At 36.2% G+C, this 14,792-nt stretch overlaps 1 protein-coding gene across 1 annotated transcript; it reads left to right on the top strand.

The window, feature by feature from the left end:
* The first annotated feature begins 3,203 nt into the window (after nt 1–3,203).
* LOC131604913 (protein NRT1/ PTR FAMILY 8.3-like) lies at nt 3,204–14,359 on the top strand. The gene is made up of 3 exons (XM_058877328.1): nt 3,204–3,395; nt 3,575–3,916; nt 14,356–14,359. Exons 1-3 carry the CDS (start codon nt 3,262–3,264, stop codon nt 14,357–14,359), a joined length of 480 nt encoding a protein of 159 aa, XP_058733311.1. The 5' UTR covers nt 3,204–3,261.
* Nucleotides 14,360–14,792: the final 433 nt, after the last annotated feature.

Raw genomic sequence — 14,792 nt, 5'->3', positions numbered from 1 at the left:
ATGAGCCTCCACAAAGTCACTCTGGGCACGGTGAAAAATGGCCTAGGACCTGGGGCAGGTTCCTCTGGTCTTCAGAAGGTTGATTAGAGACTTAAAACGGCTGAAACTCCTTGGATTTCTCTCTTGTTCGTGCCCTAATATCTTGAACTTTTTGAAAGTTTGGAGGCGTGTTTTTGAAGGAAAGGATTCGTCGCCTCATGGTCTGAGTAAGTTGTATATATATAGAGGACTAAAATTAGGTCAATAGAATTGAAAAAAATCAATCATTGATTATGAGAAAAATTTGATGTGATTTTTATCCAATCTTCCTAATTTGAGCTTCATGCTATTTCATGAATATTGCTCCACTTATTTTGGCCATTAGATAATATTAAATCAGATTTAATCAAGAGAAAAACTTTGATTTATTAATCATATTATTATTTGATGATTTATTTGACTTTTATTTGAATTTAAATGATAAAAATCAAATATAAATGAAATAAATATGACAATAATAATTTTAATAACCAATGGGCCTCCCTTGGGCTCAAAATTTCGTGGATGGTTCAAAATATTGAAGCCCATTCATTACTCAACAGTTAAAATTCACCAATTAGGTTTTATGCAAATTCTCAAAATTCGACCAACTTGTACCAAGCATATCTCTCTCGTTTTTGATTGTATGGAAGTGTTCTATGACTTTTTAGAAAGCTTAAAGAGTCCTTTTAAAAGCTCCTTTTGGTTTCATCTTTATTGAAGTATCCGTGTTCATGTACACTTCTTTGCGAAAAGATGACTTTTTGTTGACTTTTAGAAGGACCTATAATGTTTTGATCCATATCTCTCAAATGAAGCATTTTTAGACTTGGCTTGTGAGAGGTCATGAGGACCCTTTGAGGCATATGAGAGGTCATGAGGTCCAGTTGATTTGTCAGAACTTGATTTTTCTTGAAGGGAAGCAAAAACCCTAGTTGTGGGTTGTTTGTTTAGGAGAGTGTGCATCCACTTAGATCTTGAGCTGTTGATACTTGGATGAGCTTGAGTATAAAAATGTGGTGGGCAAATTTTGGGGTATGACAGCTGCCCCTGTTCAATCTTCTTAAACCTGAAGATGTAGATTGGCATGTGTGTCTGTCGGAATCTGAAGGTAGAAGAGGATTGAACACTAGAATACCAAGCAATTTGCCCTTGCTGATGTTGAAGGGACTTTTCGGAGATGGGCTTAAAAATGCCACCCAATTATTAAGAGACTTTATTGAGATGGGCTTGAAGATACCATCCAGGCATAGTATTGTCGGAGATGAGCTTAAAGATGCCACCCGGATGTTGAGATTTGATTGAGATGGGCTTAAGGATGCCATCCAGCTTGATAGATTTGATAATTAGAGTACATCGTATGTTAAACTGTATTTTTTAGGACGAGTCATACGCTAGACTGGGTCTAGTTTGCATTTGTTAAACATCTGGAAAAGCCGTGTCAGGCTGAAGGGTGGGTCGTGCGTTAGAGTGGATCCAATTTTGCATCGGTAGATGTCTGGAAAGCCGTGCGTTAAGCTGAAGGAAGGGTCGTGCGTTAGACCGGATCCAATGTATTGATAATTTTCAGAATACACCGTACGTCAGGTTGTATCCTAGGACGAGTCGTACGTTAGACTGAATCCTTTGTTTTGAGAAGTACCAGAGTGGGCCGTACGTTAGGCTGCATCTGAGCTTAGTATGTTGAGAAGTATCTGTTGGATGTTGATCGTGTCATCACCGTTCGTAGTAAATGAGATCTTGGAAGGTCGATCGTGTCAGCACTGTTCGTAGTAACTAAATTAGATCTTGGAAAGATGATTGTGTCTACACCGTTCGTGGTGTATAGGTTGATCGTGTCAGCACCGTTCGTAATAACTGAATTTAGACTTTGGAAAGATGATCGTGTCCACACCGTTCGTGATGGTAGAATTAGATCTCTTGTCGTGTCAGCACCATTCGTAGTAACTGAATTAGACTTTGGAAAAGTTGATCGTGTCCACACCGTTCGTGATAATGGAATTAGATCTCTTGTCGTGTCAGCACCGTTCGTAGTAACTGAATTAGACTTTGGAAAGTTGATCGTGTCCATATCGTTCGTGATGATGGAATTAGATCTCTGAGAGTCGATCGTGTCAGTGCCATTCGTAGTAACTGAATTAGATCTTTGAAAATGATCGTGTCTACACCGTTCGTGATGATAGAATTAGATCTTTGAGCGTTGACCGTGTCAGTACCGTTCGTAGTATCTGAATTAGATCTTTGAAAATGATCGTGTCTACACCGTTCGTGATGATAGAATTAGATCTTTGAGCGTTGACCATGTCAGTACCGTTCGTAGTATCTGAATTAGATCTTTGAAAATGATCGTGTCTACACCGTTCGTGATGATAGAATTACATCTTTGAAAATTGGAGATTTTGTTCATCTGCTTGTACTTGTATCCTGAAAAAGTAAAGTTAGTCTTCATGCAATGTCATGATGCATGTATTATGTGACGAGTCTCTGAAAATAAATGAGAAACTTGTATGTTTATCATGAAGTAATGTATGCACTGTATGAATATGTTTATGATATGAATATGATTTATCCTGTCTTGATTGAGAAAATAGATCTCTGTGTCATTGTGATTTTGTTGTCTGATCTTGTTTTGAAGATGCTTAGCTGGGGATTAATGATTCCTGCTTGGGGATGGCCATTTGAAATGATTGCTCTTGATGTACCCTGACTGGGGATAAGAGAGACGAGTAACCCTGTTTGGAGAATTGAAAAGTGTCGGGGAACTGGCAGTGTCGAAGATGTAAACTCCGTTGAGGGACTAAGTCTTTGTCGGGCCGAGAACATTTGAAGATATCTTCTTAATAATTACTCTGTGGGGATATGATCTTGTGAACCCGTTTCTGTGGGAAGACATGGGTGTCTTGAAAATTTCCCCCAGTATTATAGTAACGGTCGTCCCTGGACTTGTACTGATTAGGACACACCACTGAGCATTGATCAAGATGTCAAACTGGACTTGCATAGATTTGCCCCTGCTAGTGGGGACTTTCGAAAGATTCGCCTCGCGAGGACTTTATGAGATGTGAACCATGGGCGACATGCCCCTAGTAATCACAGGCCAAGGACAATGTCCAATGTTGATTGGGAAGTAGCTTTAGATATGCTTGGATGCATGCCCCTCATTGTTTTGGCATCCTAGAGAGTTTCTTTTTAGGTACCTCTCTATACAGGTTTCAAAAACCAAAGGGTAGCCCTCTTACAAGTATGTGCCAGGTTTTGATAGCATCTGTCCGAAAGTGGAATTTGGTTGTGCCGGAGGATAGTAGTCTCCTATATGAGACGCGTGACAAGCCAGGAGTCGAAGGAAGTCGCAAACTGATGCATCATGATGATATGAGGTAACATTTTTCTTGTTGAATATGTTACTGCAAGTAGAAATTGTATGCAAAATTTTGAAGTTTCACATTCTTAATGTTTTTATGCTTACTACTAGTACTAATAATATTAATGTTAATAATGACTAAAGGATATTCATATACCTTATAAAACTCCGTTTTTTTTTGGTGTTTAAATTAAGGTATTTTGATAAAGCAGCTGTAGTGTCTGATTCAGAGAACAGAAGCGGTGACTATTCTAATCCATGGAGGCTTTGCACTGTGACACAAGTGGAAGAATTTAAAATCTTGATTCGCATGCTTCCAATTTGGGCTACTGGCATAATATTCTCTGCTGTCTACGCCCAGATGTCAACATTGTTTGTGGAGCAAGGAACTATGATGCACTTATATATTGGTTCCTTCAAATTATCCCCAGCTTCCCTCTCAACCTTTGAAGTGTTAGGTGTTCTTTTTTGGGTCCCTGTCTATGACAGGATACTTATTCCTGTTGCAAGGAAAATTACAGGAATAGATCTCTCAGAGTTTTTCGGAATTATTTCGAACTAAAGCTAAAGCGGTTCTGAATCGACTTGCGTCTATTCCGGACCGATATTGCAAGGGTTGTATATGTGATAAAACCACAAAATAATTGAGATTAAAAATGAAATGATATGTTATCGAATCAATATGTTTCACTATAGAAAATCGATTAACTTCTGATTTGATAAACTTTGATTTGCAATGCAGTAATAATGAAAGAAGCAAAAGCACAAACACTTGGTGATAATGATCAAATTGATGGTGATTCAATGTGTGATGAATTGTGATGTTTATACAAGTTCTTAATTCACAATTTTAACACTCGAATCGTTGATCAATTTGCAATTATAACCAAATATGAACAGAACGTAAATGAAAAGATAAAAGCGACAAGAACACGATATTTGTTTCGGCAGTTCGTCGATCGTCCTCGCTACGACTACGTCTGCCCCCAATTCCAAACTGAAATTGGGAAATCTTCCATTAATGTTGAAAGTAGTTTATACAAAGAAGATAACAAAGCGATAAACAATAAACCAAATTCGTGGATCCTTTGAATCTTTTTTTCCCTTAATCTTGAGCCAGATCAAGGTCTTCCAAGAGCTTCACTTTGATCCCTTTCTGCAGTGTCTTGAATTGCTTGAACACTTGTTCTTCAATCTTCACACTCAGCTGGATCCTTGATGAAGCCTCTTGATAAAAACCCCCAAAATTCACCAATCTTGGAGGACAAAACCCTCAGATTTTATTCACCAAAAAACCCCACAAATCTTCACCCACTAGGAATCTTCAATTCCGTTCCATGGACGTTATCGATCTTGAACGCAAACCCTCAACGTAAAAATGATTGTGTGTAGTTGTGTTGGAGTTGTGTCGATGATCGAAGATGAGAAGCCTTTGTGTATCTTTTAGTTGTTGGTGTTAAGAGCTGCAATAATGAACCTTAGATGATATATATGAGAGCTGATCAGTTGGAGCATAGCAGATCAACAAATTTTGGCACTTTTGATCAACTAGGTCGACTTCTTGTAGTGCTTAGGTCGACCTAACAGAGCTGAATTAATTCTGGAGAAATTTGCTTCCAGTTAGGTCGACCTATTGAAGGCTTAGGTCGACCAGAATCCTGTTGAGATACGTTTTGGAGACATTTCTTCAGTTTAGGTCGACCTAGTTGTTGTGTGGGTCGACCTAACAGTAGGATGTGTAAATTTCACCAGTTTAGGTCGACCTATCTGTTGTTTTTCTGAATCCTTCTTGTTTTGCGTATACTGAGTCGACCTAGATACAGAGCAGGTCGACCTGCTTTGTCTTGAGCGGCCGATACTTGCTTTTCCTTGCTTTCTTCTGCTGGTGCCTTATTGCTTGTTTGCTTGTGGAGTTTGCCATGAATCAAAAACATCTTTGTGAGTGTGGTCTTGTATTCACACCTTTTTATTTTTTTTATTATATTTTCATCAAACTTATTTTATATAAACATTTTAGTTTTTAAAAAAATGATTTCATAACCATTGAGTTTATTTAATCAGAAACTCGTTTTTCTCATAACGTTGAAATTTATTTTACAATAATAATTATTTTAGTGTAATAATTTAATTTTTTGGGGCTAATTTAATTTATATTATGCCTTAAACCCTTATTTTATCATGATCACTAATCACTGTATTTTTAGGTTTGTTCATTAACCCTCAAGATTTATAATTTATCACCATAAAAAATTCACTAATTGTCTTGCTAACCCTTATTGTTGATCTTTTAATGCACCAACCATTTTTTTTCTTTGTGTTTAATTTTTAGGGTTAATAAAAAAATCCTCCGACTACGCACTATATCAATTGAAAAGCTAAGTTCTGATCTTTTTTTATTTAAATATTATTTTACTGTTATTTTGCCTTATTACTTAAATTAGGATTTGTGTCAACCGTCAATGAATCTCTCCTACACTCACCCCTGTTGTTGTCCGTTTAATTCTTAGATGTTCAGAGTCAATCGAAGGTTCGAGGAAGATCAAGGCTAAAGATGTTGTTCTTTCTTATTTTCTACCTTTACTTTCCGCTTTTTAATTTCTGCATTCCCCTACAGGTTTTTATTGTAATTCCCCTTCCCCGCAGGTGTTTATTGTAATAGCGTAGGAATTTATTTTCTGTCTTTAATTTCCGTAATATTAATTGCTGTGGTTAGTAATCTTAGGGAGTGCAAGGTTGCTAAATAACTTAGATCACTAATTACAAGATAAATGTCATCGAAATTAACCACGTGATTGTTGCACCCACACACCTTTAGGGTAATCCCTCTTGTTGCCTTTGTTTCCTGTTGCCTGTTGCCTCTAAGTGTACTAAATAGTCAAGTCCCTCGATTCCGAGGATACCTAAAGCAATGTTGCCTTTAAAGTTATTGAAACTCCCTCAAAGCTGCCTTATAAAAATGATGGTCCCAATTGCTAAGGTATCCTCACATGATGCCTAAAAAGATAAAATGACTATTATATCCTTCCCTTAGACTACCTGCCCTCTTTATGGCATGGGACAGTCTTATGGCGAACGATTATTCTCGATGACCCTTAAACATCCAATTGAAAGACTTCCTGCCTTCTCATGGTATGGATAGACCCTTCCGCCCGAAAAGCTAAAAGAACGATCTTTCAAACTTAGGGTAGTTGCTACTAATTGCTTGCTCTAAATTCAAAATCTTTTTCCTACTCTTTTCAAATCAAATTCAAAAAGACTACGCTTATTTACAAGGTAAAGTTCTTATTCAAACTTTTTCTCAATCTTTTTCAAACATTTCAAAACAATTCAAAAGTGAGCTAAGCAATTAAGAGCCCATGGATAACCATGGATACAAAGGGTGCCTTACACCTTCCCTTTGTATAACTTACCCCCCGAACTCAAAATCTTTCAAAAGGTCTTTTCCTGTTCTTTTAGCCTTTCCAATTGGATAAAATAAAAGTCGGTGGCGACTCTTGCTTACCGCGACATTTCTTTAAAGTCAGTTCACCGTATTACAACACCCTTCTGAACATAGTCCCTAATAAAGTGATGTTTAATCTCTATATGTTTAGCTTTAGAATATAAAATAGGATTTTTAGATAAACAGATAGCAGAAGCATTATCATAGAGTATAGGAATGTTACTCTCATATATCTGATAATCTTCTAGCTGAATTTTCATCCAGAGCATCTGTGTACTACATCCAGCAGCAGCTACATATTCTGCTTCTATTGTAGAGAGTGCAATTGTTGCTTGCTTCTTGTTGTACCAGGAGATTAGGTTACTTCCAAGAAACTGACAGCTTCCAGAAGTACTTTTCCTTTCAACTCTATCTCCAGCGTAATTAGCATCACAATATCCTACTAAGTTGTATTCTTCAGATCTTCTGTAGACTAAACTAACACTAGTAGTACCTTTCAGATACCTAAGAATTCTCTTAATAGCAATTAAGTGAGTTTCTCTAGGATCTGATTGGAATCTAGCACACAAGCAAACACTGAATAAAATATCAGGTCTAGAGGCAGTCAGATAGAGAAGAGATCCTATCATACCTCTGTAGATCTTCTGATTTACCTTCTTGCTTACCTCATCCTTACCTAAAACACAAGTTGGATGCATTGGTGTTTTTACTTCTTTGCTTTCAGATAATCTGAACTTCTTCAGAAGTTACTTTAGTAGTTTGATTGATCTGAATGCCTAAGAAATACTTGAGTTCTCCCATCATGCTCATCTCAAATTCTGCCTGCATAGACTTAGCAAACTCCTTTCCAAGTGTAGCATTAGTTGTTCCAAAAATAATATCATCAACATAAATCTGACAAATTAAAATATCCTTTTTATATGTTTTATAGAAGAGAGTTGTGTCTACTTTTCCTCTTGTGAAACCATTATCCAGAAGGAACGAACTTAATCTTTCATACCAAGCTCTGGGAGCTTGCTTCAATTCGTATAATGATTTCTTTAGTTAAGAAACATGTTCTGGAGACTTAGAGTCTTCAAAACCAGGAGGTTGGTGGACATATACTTCTTCATCTATATAACCATTTAAAAAGGCACTCTTAACATCCATCTGATACAGAATGATGTTATTCTGAGTGGCAAAAGAAATTAACAATCTAATAGATTCTAACTTGGCCACTGGTGCAATGGTTTCAGTATAGTCAATTCCATCTTGTTGACTATAGCCCTGAGCAACCTGTCTGGCTTTGTTTCTGACAACTTCACCTTTCTCATGTAGCTTGTTTCTGAATACCCATATTGTTCCAATAATATTGAATCCTTTGGGTGTTGGAACAAAATCCCAAACATCATTCCTTGTAAACTGATTTAACTCTTCTTGCATAGCAATTATCCAATCAGCATCTTCCAGAGCTTGATCAACAGAAGTTGGCTCAATCAAAGACACTAAACCAAATTTACATTGCGTTGTTCTTTAGGAATGCTCTTGTTCTGATGGGATCATCTTTCTTTCCAATAATAACATCTTCTGGATGAGCAGAGTGTATTCTTGAAGATCTTCTGAGTGTTGGCTCTTCAGATATTCTGAGATTCACTAAAGAGGCTGCAACTTGATCTTCAGATGCTTCCTTTCCTCTGATCTCTTCATGATCTGAGTTAGAGATATCTATATCTGCAAAATTCTCAATCTGCTTTGGCTTTTCAATGCCAAGCTTATCATTAAATCTGATATTGATTGATTCCTCTACTATCAGAGTTTCAGTATTGTATACTCTATAGCCCTTAGAGCGTTCAGAATATCCAAGAAGGAAACACTTCTGAGCTTTGGAATCAAACTTGTTCAGATGATCTTTAGTATTCAGAATTTAACAAAAACATCCAAATGGATGGAAATATGAAATGTTGGGCTTTCTGTTCTTCCACAATTCATAAGGAGTCTTATTTAGAATAGGTCTGATAGAGATTCTATTCTGAATATAACACGCAGTGTTTATTGCTTCTGCCCAGAAATGCTTAGCCATATTAGTCTCATTGATCATGGTTCTGGCCATTTCTTAGAGAGTCCTATTCTTTCGTTCTACAACTCCATTTTGTTGTGGAGTTCTAGGACAAGAGAAATCATGGGCAATACCATTTTCTTTGAAATAAATTTCAAAGAATCTGCTCTCAAATTCACCACCATGATCACTTCTGACTTTTATGATTTTGCATTCCTTTTCAGATTGACTCTGATTACAGAAGTCAAAGAACACAAAATATGACTCATCCTTGTGTTTTAAGAACTTTACCCATGTCCATCTGCTGTAGCCATTTACAATGACCAATCCATATTTCTTGCCTCTGATTTATGATGTTTTGACTGGGCCAAACAGATTAATGTGCAGATCCTAAAGGCCTAGAAGAGGAAACAACATTTTTAGATTTAAACGCAGGTTTTGAAAACTTCCTTTTCTGACATGCTTCACAAAGAGCATCTGATTTATATTTCAGATTAGGGAGTCCTCTGACCAGATTGAGTTTGTTAATCTAAGAAATCTTTCTCAAACTAGCATGACCCAATCTTCTGTGCCAGACCCACTGCTCTTCGTTAATAGACAGAAGGCAAGTAATCTGTTGGTTCTTAAGATCTGAAAGATCAATCTTATAAATGTTGTTCTTTCTTTTGCCTGTAAATAGGATTGAGCCATCCTTCTGACTAACAGCTCTACAAGACATTTGATTAAAGATTGTGTCATAACCATTGTCACTTAATTGACTTATGGACAATAAGTTATGAGCTAATCCATCTACTAAAAGAACATTCATTATAAAGGGAGAATTACCAATACATATGGATCCTGAGCCTATGATTTTTCCCTTCTAGTACCATGACATATTTGTCTTTTGCGGTGTGAAGGAGATCTGCAACATGAATTATCTTATCCTTAGGTACCCACATTCTTTTGGGTCCTTTGGGGTTAGTCCTTCTCATGTTCTGATTGAACTGAGATTTTACATAAGATTTTCCAGAATGTGCAACAGCATGTTTCTTTGTGTGTGTGATATGGAAACTTTTAGAGTGTGATGTGTGTTTGATATCATGAGAATGACCATACTTTAATTGTTTATACAAAGGTTTGTATTTAATGATCATTTCATCAACAGGTTCAAGTTTATATGGGATTTCTCCCACAAAACCTACACCTATCCTTTCGTTTCCACTAACACCATAAATCATAAAGGCTAACTGACTTCTGCCTATACCTCTAGATAAGAACTTTCTGAAGCTCAAGTCATATTCTTTCAGAATATTGTTAGTGCTTGGAATAGACGTGTCTGAGCTTGAAGATGGTTTCAGAGTTTAAACATCTTTAGTTAATTTTAAAACTTTTTCTTTTAGCTCAGAGTTTTCTATTTCAAATATCTTAGTTTCAGATGCAAAAATCTCTTTGAGCTTTTAGTATTAAGAGTAAGTTTACTCTTGACTTCTAGAAGTTCTGATAAGCTAGATACTAGGTCTTCTCTAGTGAGTTCACAAAATACCTCTTCAGAGTCTGAATCAGAAGTAGATTCTTCTTCAGCATCAATTGTTGCCATGAGTGCTATGTTGGCTTCCTCATCTTTAGAGTCTGACTCTTAATCAGATGAATCAGATTCATCCCATGTAGCCATCATGCCTTTCTTCTTTTCAAACTTCTTTCTAGGCTTTTCCCTCTGAAGCTTAGGACATTCATTCTTGAAGTGTCCAGACTCTTTGCATTCATAGCACACTACCTTCTTCTTGCCAGATCTTCTAGGTTCAGAAGATTCTCCCTTTTCAGGTTTCTTGAAGTGCTTGAATCTTCTCTGCTTGCTCTTCCAGAGATGATTCACCCTTCTGGATAAGAGAGACAGTTCATCTTTTTCTTCTGACTCTAACTCGTCAGATCCTTCTTCTTCTGCCTGAAAAGCGTTAGCACAATGTTTATTTTTAGATTTTAAAGCAATAGACTCACCTTTCTTCTGAGGCTCATTTGCATCTAGCTCAATCTCATGACTCCTAAGACCACTTATAAGCTCCTCAAGAGATACTTCATTCAAGTTCTTTTCAATCTTGAATGTTGTAACCATTGGTCCCCATCTTTTGGGTAGACTTCTGATTATCTTCTTAACATGACCAGCTTTTGTGTATCCCTTGTAGAGACCTCTCAATCCAGCAGTCAGAGTCTGGAATCTGGAGAACATTGCTTCAATGTTTTCATCATCTTCCATTCTGAAGGCTTCATACTTCTGGATGAGAGTCAGAGTTGTTGTCTCCTTGACTTGTGCATTTCCTTGATGAGTAATCTTCAGAGATTCAAAGATGTCATGAGCAGTTTCTCTATTTGTGATCATCTCATACTCAGCATGTGAAATGGCATTTAACAATATAGTTCTTTCTTTCTGGTGATTTTTGTACTATTTCTTTTGATCATCACTCATAGTCTGTCTTGTGAGCTTGACTCCTTGAGTAGTTACTGGATGTTTGTAACCATCCAACACTAGATCCCACAAATCACCATCTTGGCATAGAAAGTAACTTTCAAGTCCATCTTTCCAATATTCAAAGTTCTCACCATCAAATACTGGTGGTCTATTGAATCCATTAAATCCAGAGTTACCATTGTTGCTTTGTTCAGTAATAGTAGGTGTTGGAGTAGAATTTGTCATAGGGTGTTTTTCTTCCTGAATCTTTTCTCTAACACTGTTAAGTGTTTGCACCTAGAACCGGCGCTCTGATGCCAATTGAAGGAGTGAAAAACACTTAGAAAAGGGGGGATTGAATAAGGGTTGTTTCTAAAAATGGCAGATAAAAATAATCACACAAATATTTTTATCCTGGTTCGTTGTTAACTAAACTACTCCTGTCCACCCCTTACAGAGTGATTTACCTCAACCGAGGATTTAATCCACTAATCAACCTTGATTACAATGGTTTTCCACTTAGACAACTTATAATTCTTCTAGAGTATACAGATAATAACATGATCACTCTAGGAATTTCCTTTTACAAAAGTAAACAATAATACAAGAGTATAAAGTGCTTCTTAATAAGCTATAATCACCAAGTGATTTTTCTCTCAAGATTAATTTCTAACACTCACTAAGATATTAAAACTTGTGAGGTTGAAGATGAAGTTTCTTTGTTGTTTTTGTGTGATAACATTTGGAGTTAATTTGGCAGCGTAATGTTACTTAGAGCGAGCGTTGTTAGCTGCTTCAGCATTAGAACTTCTCTTATATAGGCAGTGAGAAATGTGACCTTTGAGTAGCATTTAATGCTTTGCGTGAATAGTACACTGTTGCATTTAATGTTTCACTCTTTTGTCAACTACCTCGAGCCATGCTTCAACTGCTCTTGCTGACTTTGCCTGTTGTAGCTTCTAACGTTCCTTTTGTCAGTCAGATAGATTTGACGTCGTAGTCTTTTTATCTTGTACTTGCTTCTGAACTCATCCTATTAGAATGACGTTGTATTTCAGAGTCAGCGTTGGTGCAGATGCAACTTCAGTCATCAGACTTTGGAAGTTCTTTGTACCGTGATACCATTAGATCTTCAGAGCCTTGCTTCTGATTGTCATCTTCTGATGCCTTCAAGACCATGTTCTGATATTCTCAAGACCATATTCTGATGTCTTCCAGACCATGTTCTGATGAAGTCATCCAGATCTTCTGGATCAAAGCTTCTGAATACTGATTTAGTGCATATTCTTTTAGACTTTTCCTGAAATGGAAAACGTGAATAATTAGAGTACCACATTGTCTTATACAAAATTCATATATAATGTTATCATTAAAACTAGAAATATTGATCAGAACATTTCATGTTCTAACATCCAAAACCCATTTCACCCAAAGCTCATTTTCATAAAGTTAGTAAGCTTTTCATTGAAGCTTACTAATCTTTGAGCTAACCTTTCATCCATTCACTTTTTCTTCATCAGTTGTTGGTAGATCAAGTCATTTGGTGGTTGTTCTTGAAGTTGATATGAAGTTTGTGCAAAAATTGGTAAATCTCTATATCCATTTTCATCCTTCAAGATGTGATTCTTTTTTGATTGTGTGTGCAACATCCTTGGTGTTACTTTGGTGCTATTTGCTTGTGACTTGGTGATATTTTCGTGCACAAGTGCAATCAAGATCATAAGGTGTTTGATAATATGTTTGAGCAAAGATTTCTCCCTTTAGATGTTGTTTTTTCTGAAAAATGCACAGGGGAAATTGATTTCCCTTTGGAGTAAATTGATTTCCCTGCTGTTTTTTTGCATAGATTTTGAAAATGCTTTTGGTGAAATTCATTTCCCTCGGTAAATCGATTTCATGCTGACAGAATGCTGTTTTTTTTGCCTTTTTTAACTTTGTTTTTGGTAATTCTTCTTCTTCTATTTTTTTCTTTTGATATTTACTTTGAATTGCAAATTTAGAGGTCTTATTCCTCTTCGAATTCAATGGACTTAGGGTGTTGATGAAGTTCGATAAATATTATTTAATTCAAATCTATCATAAAGTGAATTATTCAATTCATTTTCGGTGCTTTGATTTAATGATATGTTAAGTGCTTTAATTCACAATATTAAGTGATTGAACTTGAAGATGGAAGGAACCTTTAATGTGATTCTTTCTTTTCTTCATATCTTTTGTTTTGTTCGATGAAAATATTCGATATTATTGGAATTCTTTCGAGTTCTTGATGAAGATTAGACTGTTACCTCTTTTCTTTTTGTGTGGCATCGCTTTCGGAAAACTATCTACATATCGTTTCTCTCGCATGCATTAGCACTCAAATTGTTATTGACCGGCCTCGTTGTAGGGTGACTTCTATATAAGTTACTTGGAAATTGCTTAACATAGCGCTACATTTTGTCCCTTAAAAGGAAAAGATCAAAATGGCAGAGATTGTATGACAATTGGTTCAAGACTTTTGAAAACTTATCGTGTAGTTGCTTTGATTCTATCAATCTTTTGATGAGTTTCATTGACTTTGAACCCAAGTTAATCATTAACTCACCATTGATCACCAATTACTAACAATTGACAATTAACAATTAACTTTACTTTATGCTCTTTATTATATTATCATTTATTTGTATGCTTTATGCTTTTATTTTACCATTTCTCATTCATTATCATTTTTATGTTTATGCAATTTTTCCCTTGTCCACTTGGACATATGCTTATATTTATGCAATTTTTCTTTTGTCCACTTGGACATATGTTTATGCTTATGATATTTTTCTTTTGTCCACTTGGACCATACTTTATTTTATGCCTAAAACACTAATAATCAAACTTGAATCCTTAAATGACTTAATGTGGACTTGGACTTTGGTTAGCATACTCTGAGCTTGGAGGGTGGATCTATGGACTTAGAATTAGGATCTTGACCTTAGCACTTTGGATATTCATCTGAGATCTTGTTATTGTGATTATATTCTATTTGTCTAGAAATCCTTGGAGTTTACTCCAAGGAATTGGGTTATTTCTCTTTGTGTATGCAGGTGATTCTTTGAAAGTCCTTGATGGTTAATTCCAAGGCATTGTGATAAAGAATTCATCTGAACACAGTTGTTACTCTGTCCAAGTTGTGCCTCAAGCTCTCATGGTGTATTTCCAAGGCTTTGTGCAAGTTGTATATGAAGATATCAAGTTCATCTGAATTCCTAGTTGGTATTGTGTTTGCTTAGTTATGGTAGTCCAAAGGATGGGAAATCTACATTGACTCTTAACGTCAAGTGTTGGCTTCTTATTTGGTTAGAACGTTCTCTCCTTAGCTTTTACTTTATGTCTTAGGATAATCCCTTCATCTCCCCCTTCTTAGATTTTCAAAATCTTGTCCCTTTTTTCCAAAACCTTCTTATGTTTGCAAATTCTTCTAAAACCTTTCTTTAAAAATATCTTTTGCCCTTGTTGGCTTTTCGTTCAAAGTTTTGACATG

Source organism: Vicia villosa, linkage group LG5 (assembly GCF_029867415.1).
Source record: "Vicia villosa cultivar HV-30 ecotype Madison, WI linkage group LG5, Vvil1.0, whole genome shotgun sequence".
NCBI lineage: Eukaryota > Viridiplantae > Streptophyta > Magnoliopsida > Fabales > Fabaceae > Vicia > Vicia villosa.
Note: the sequence above shows the minus strand (reverse complement) of the source record. Positions and strands in the feature narration are given on the sequence as shown.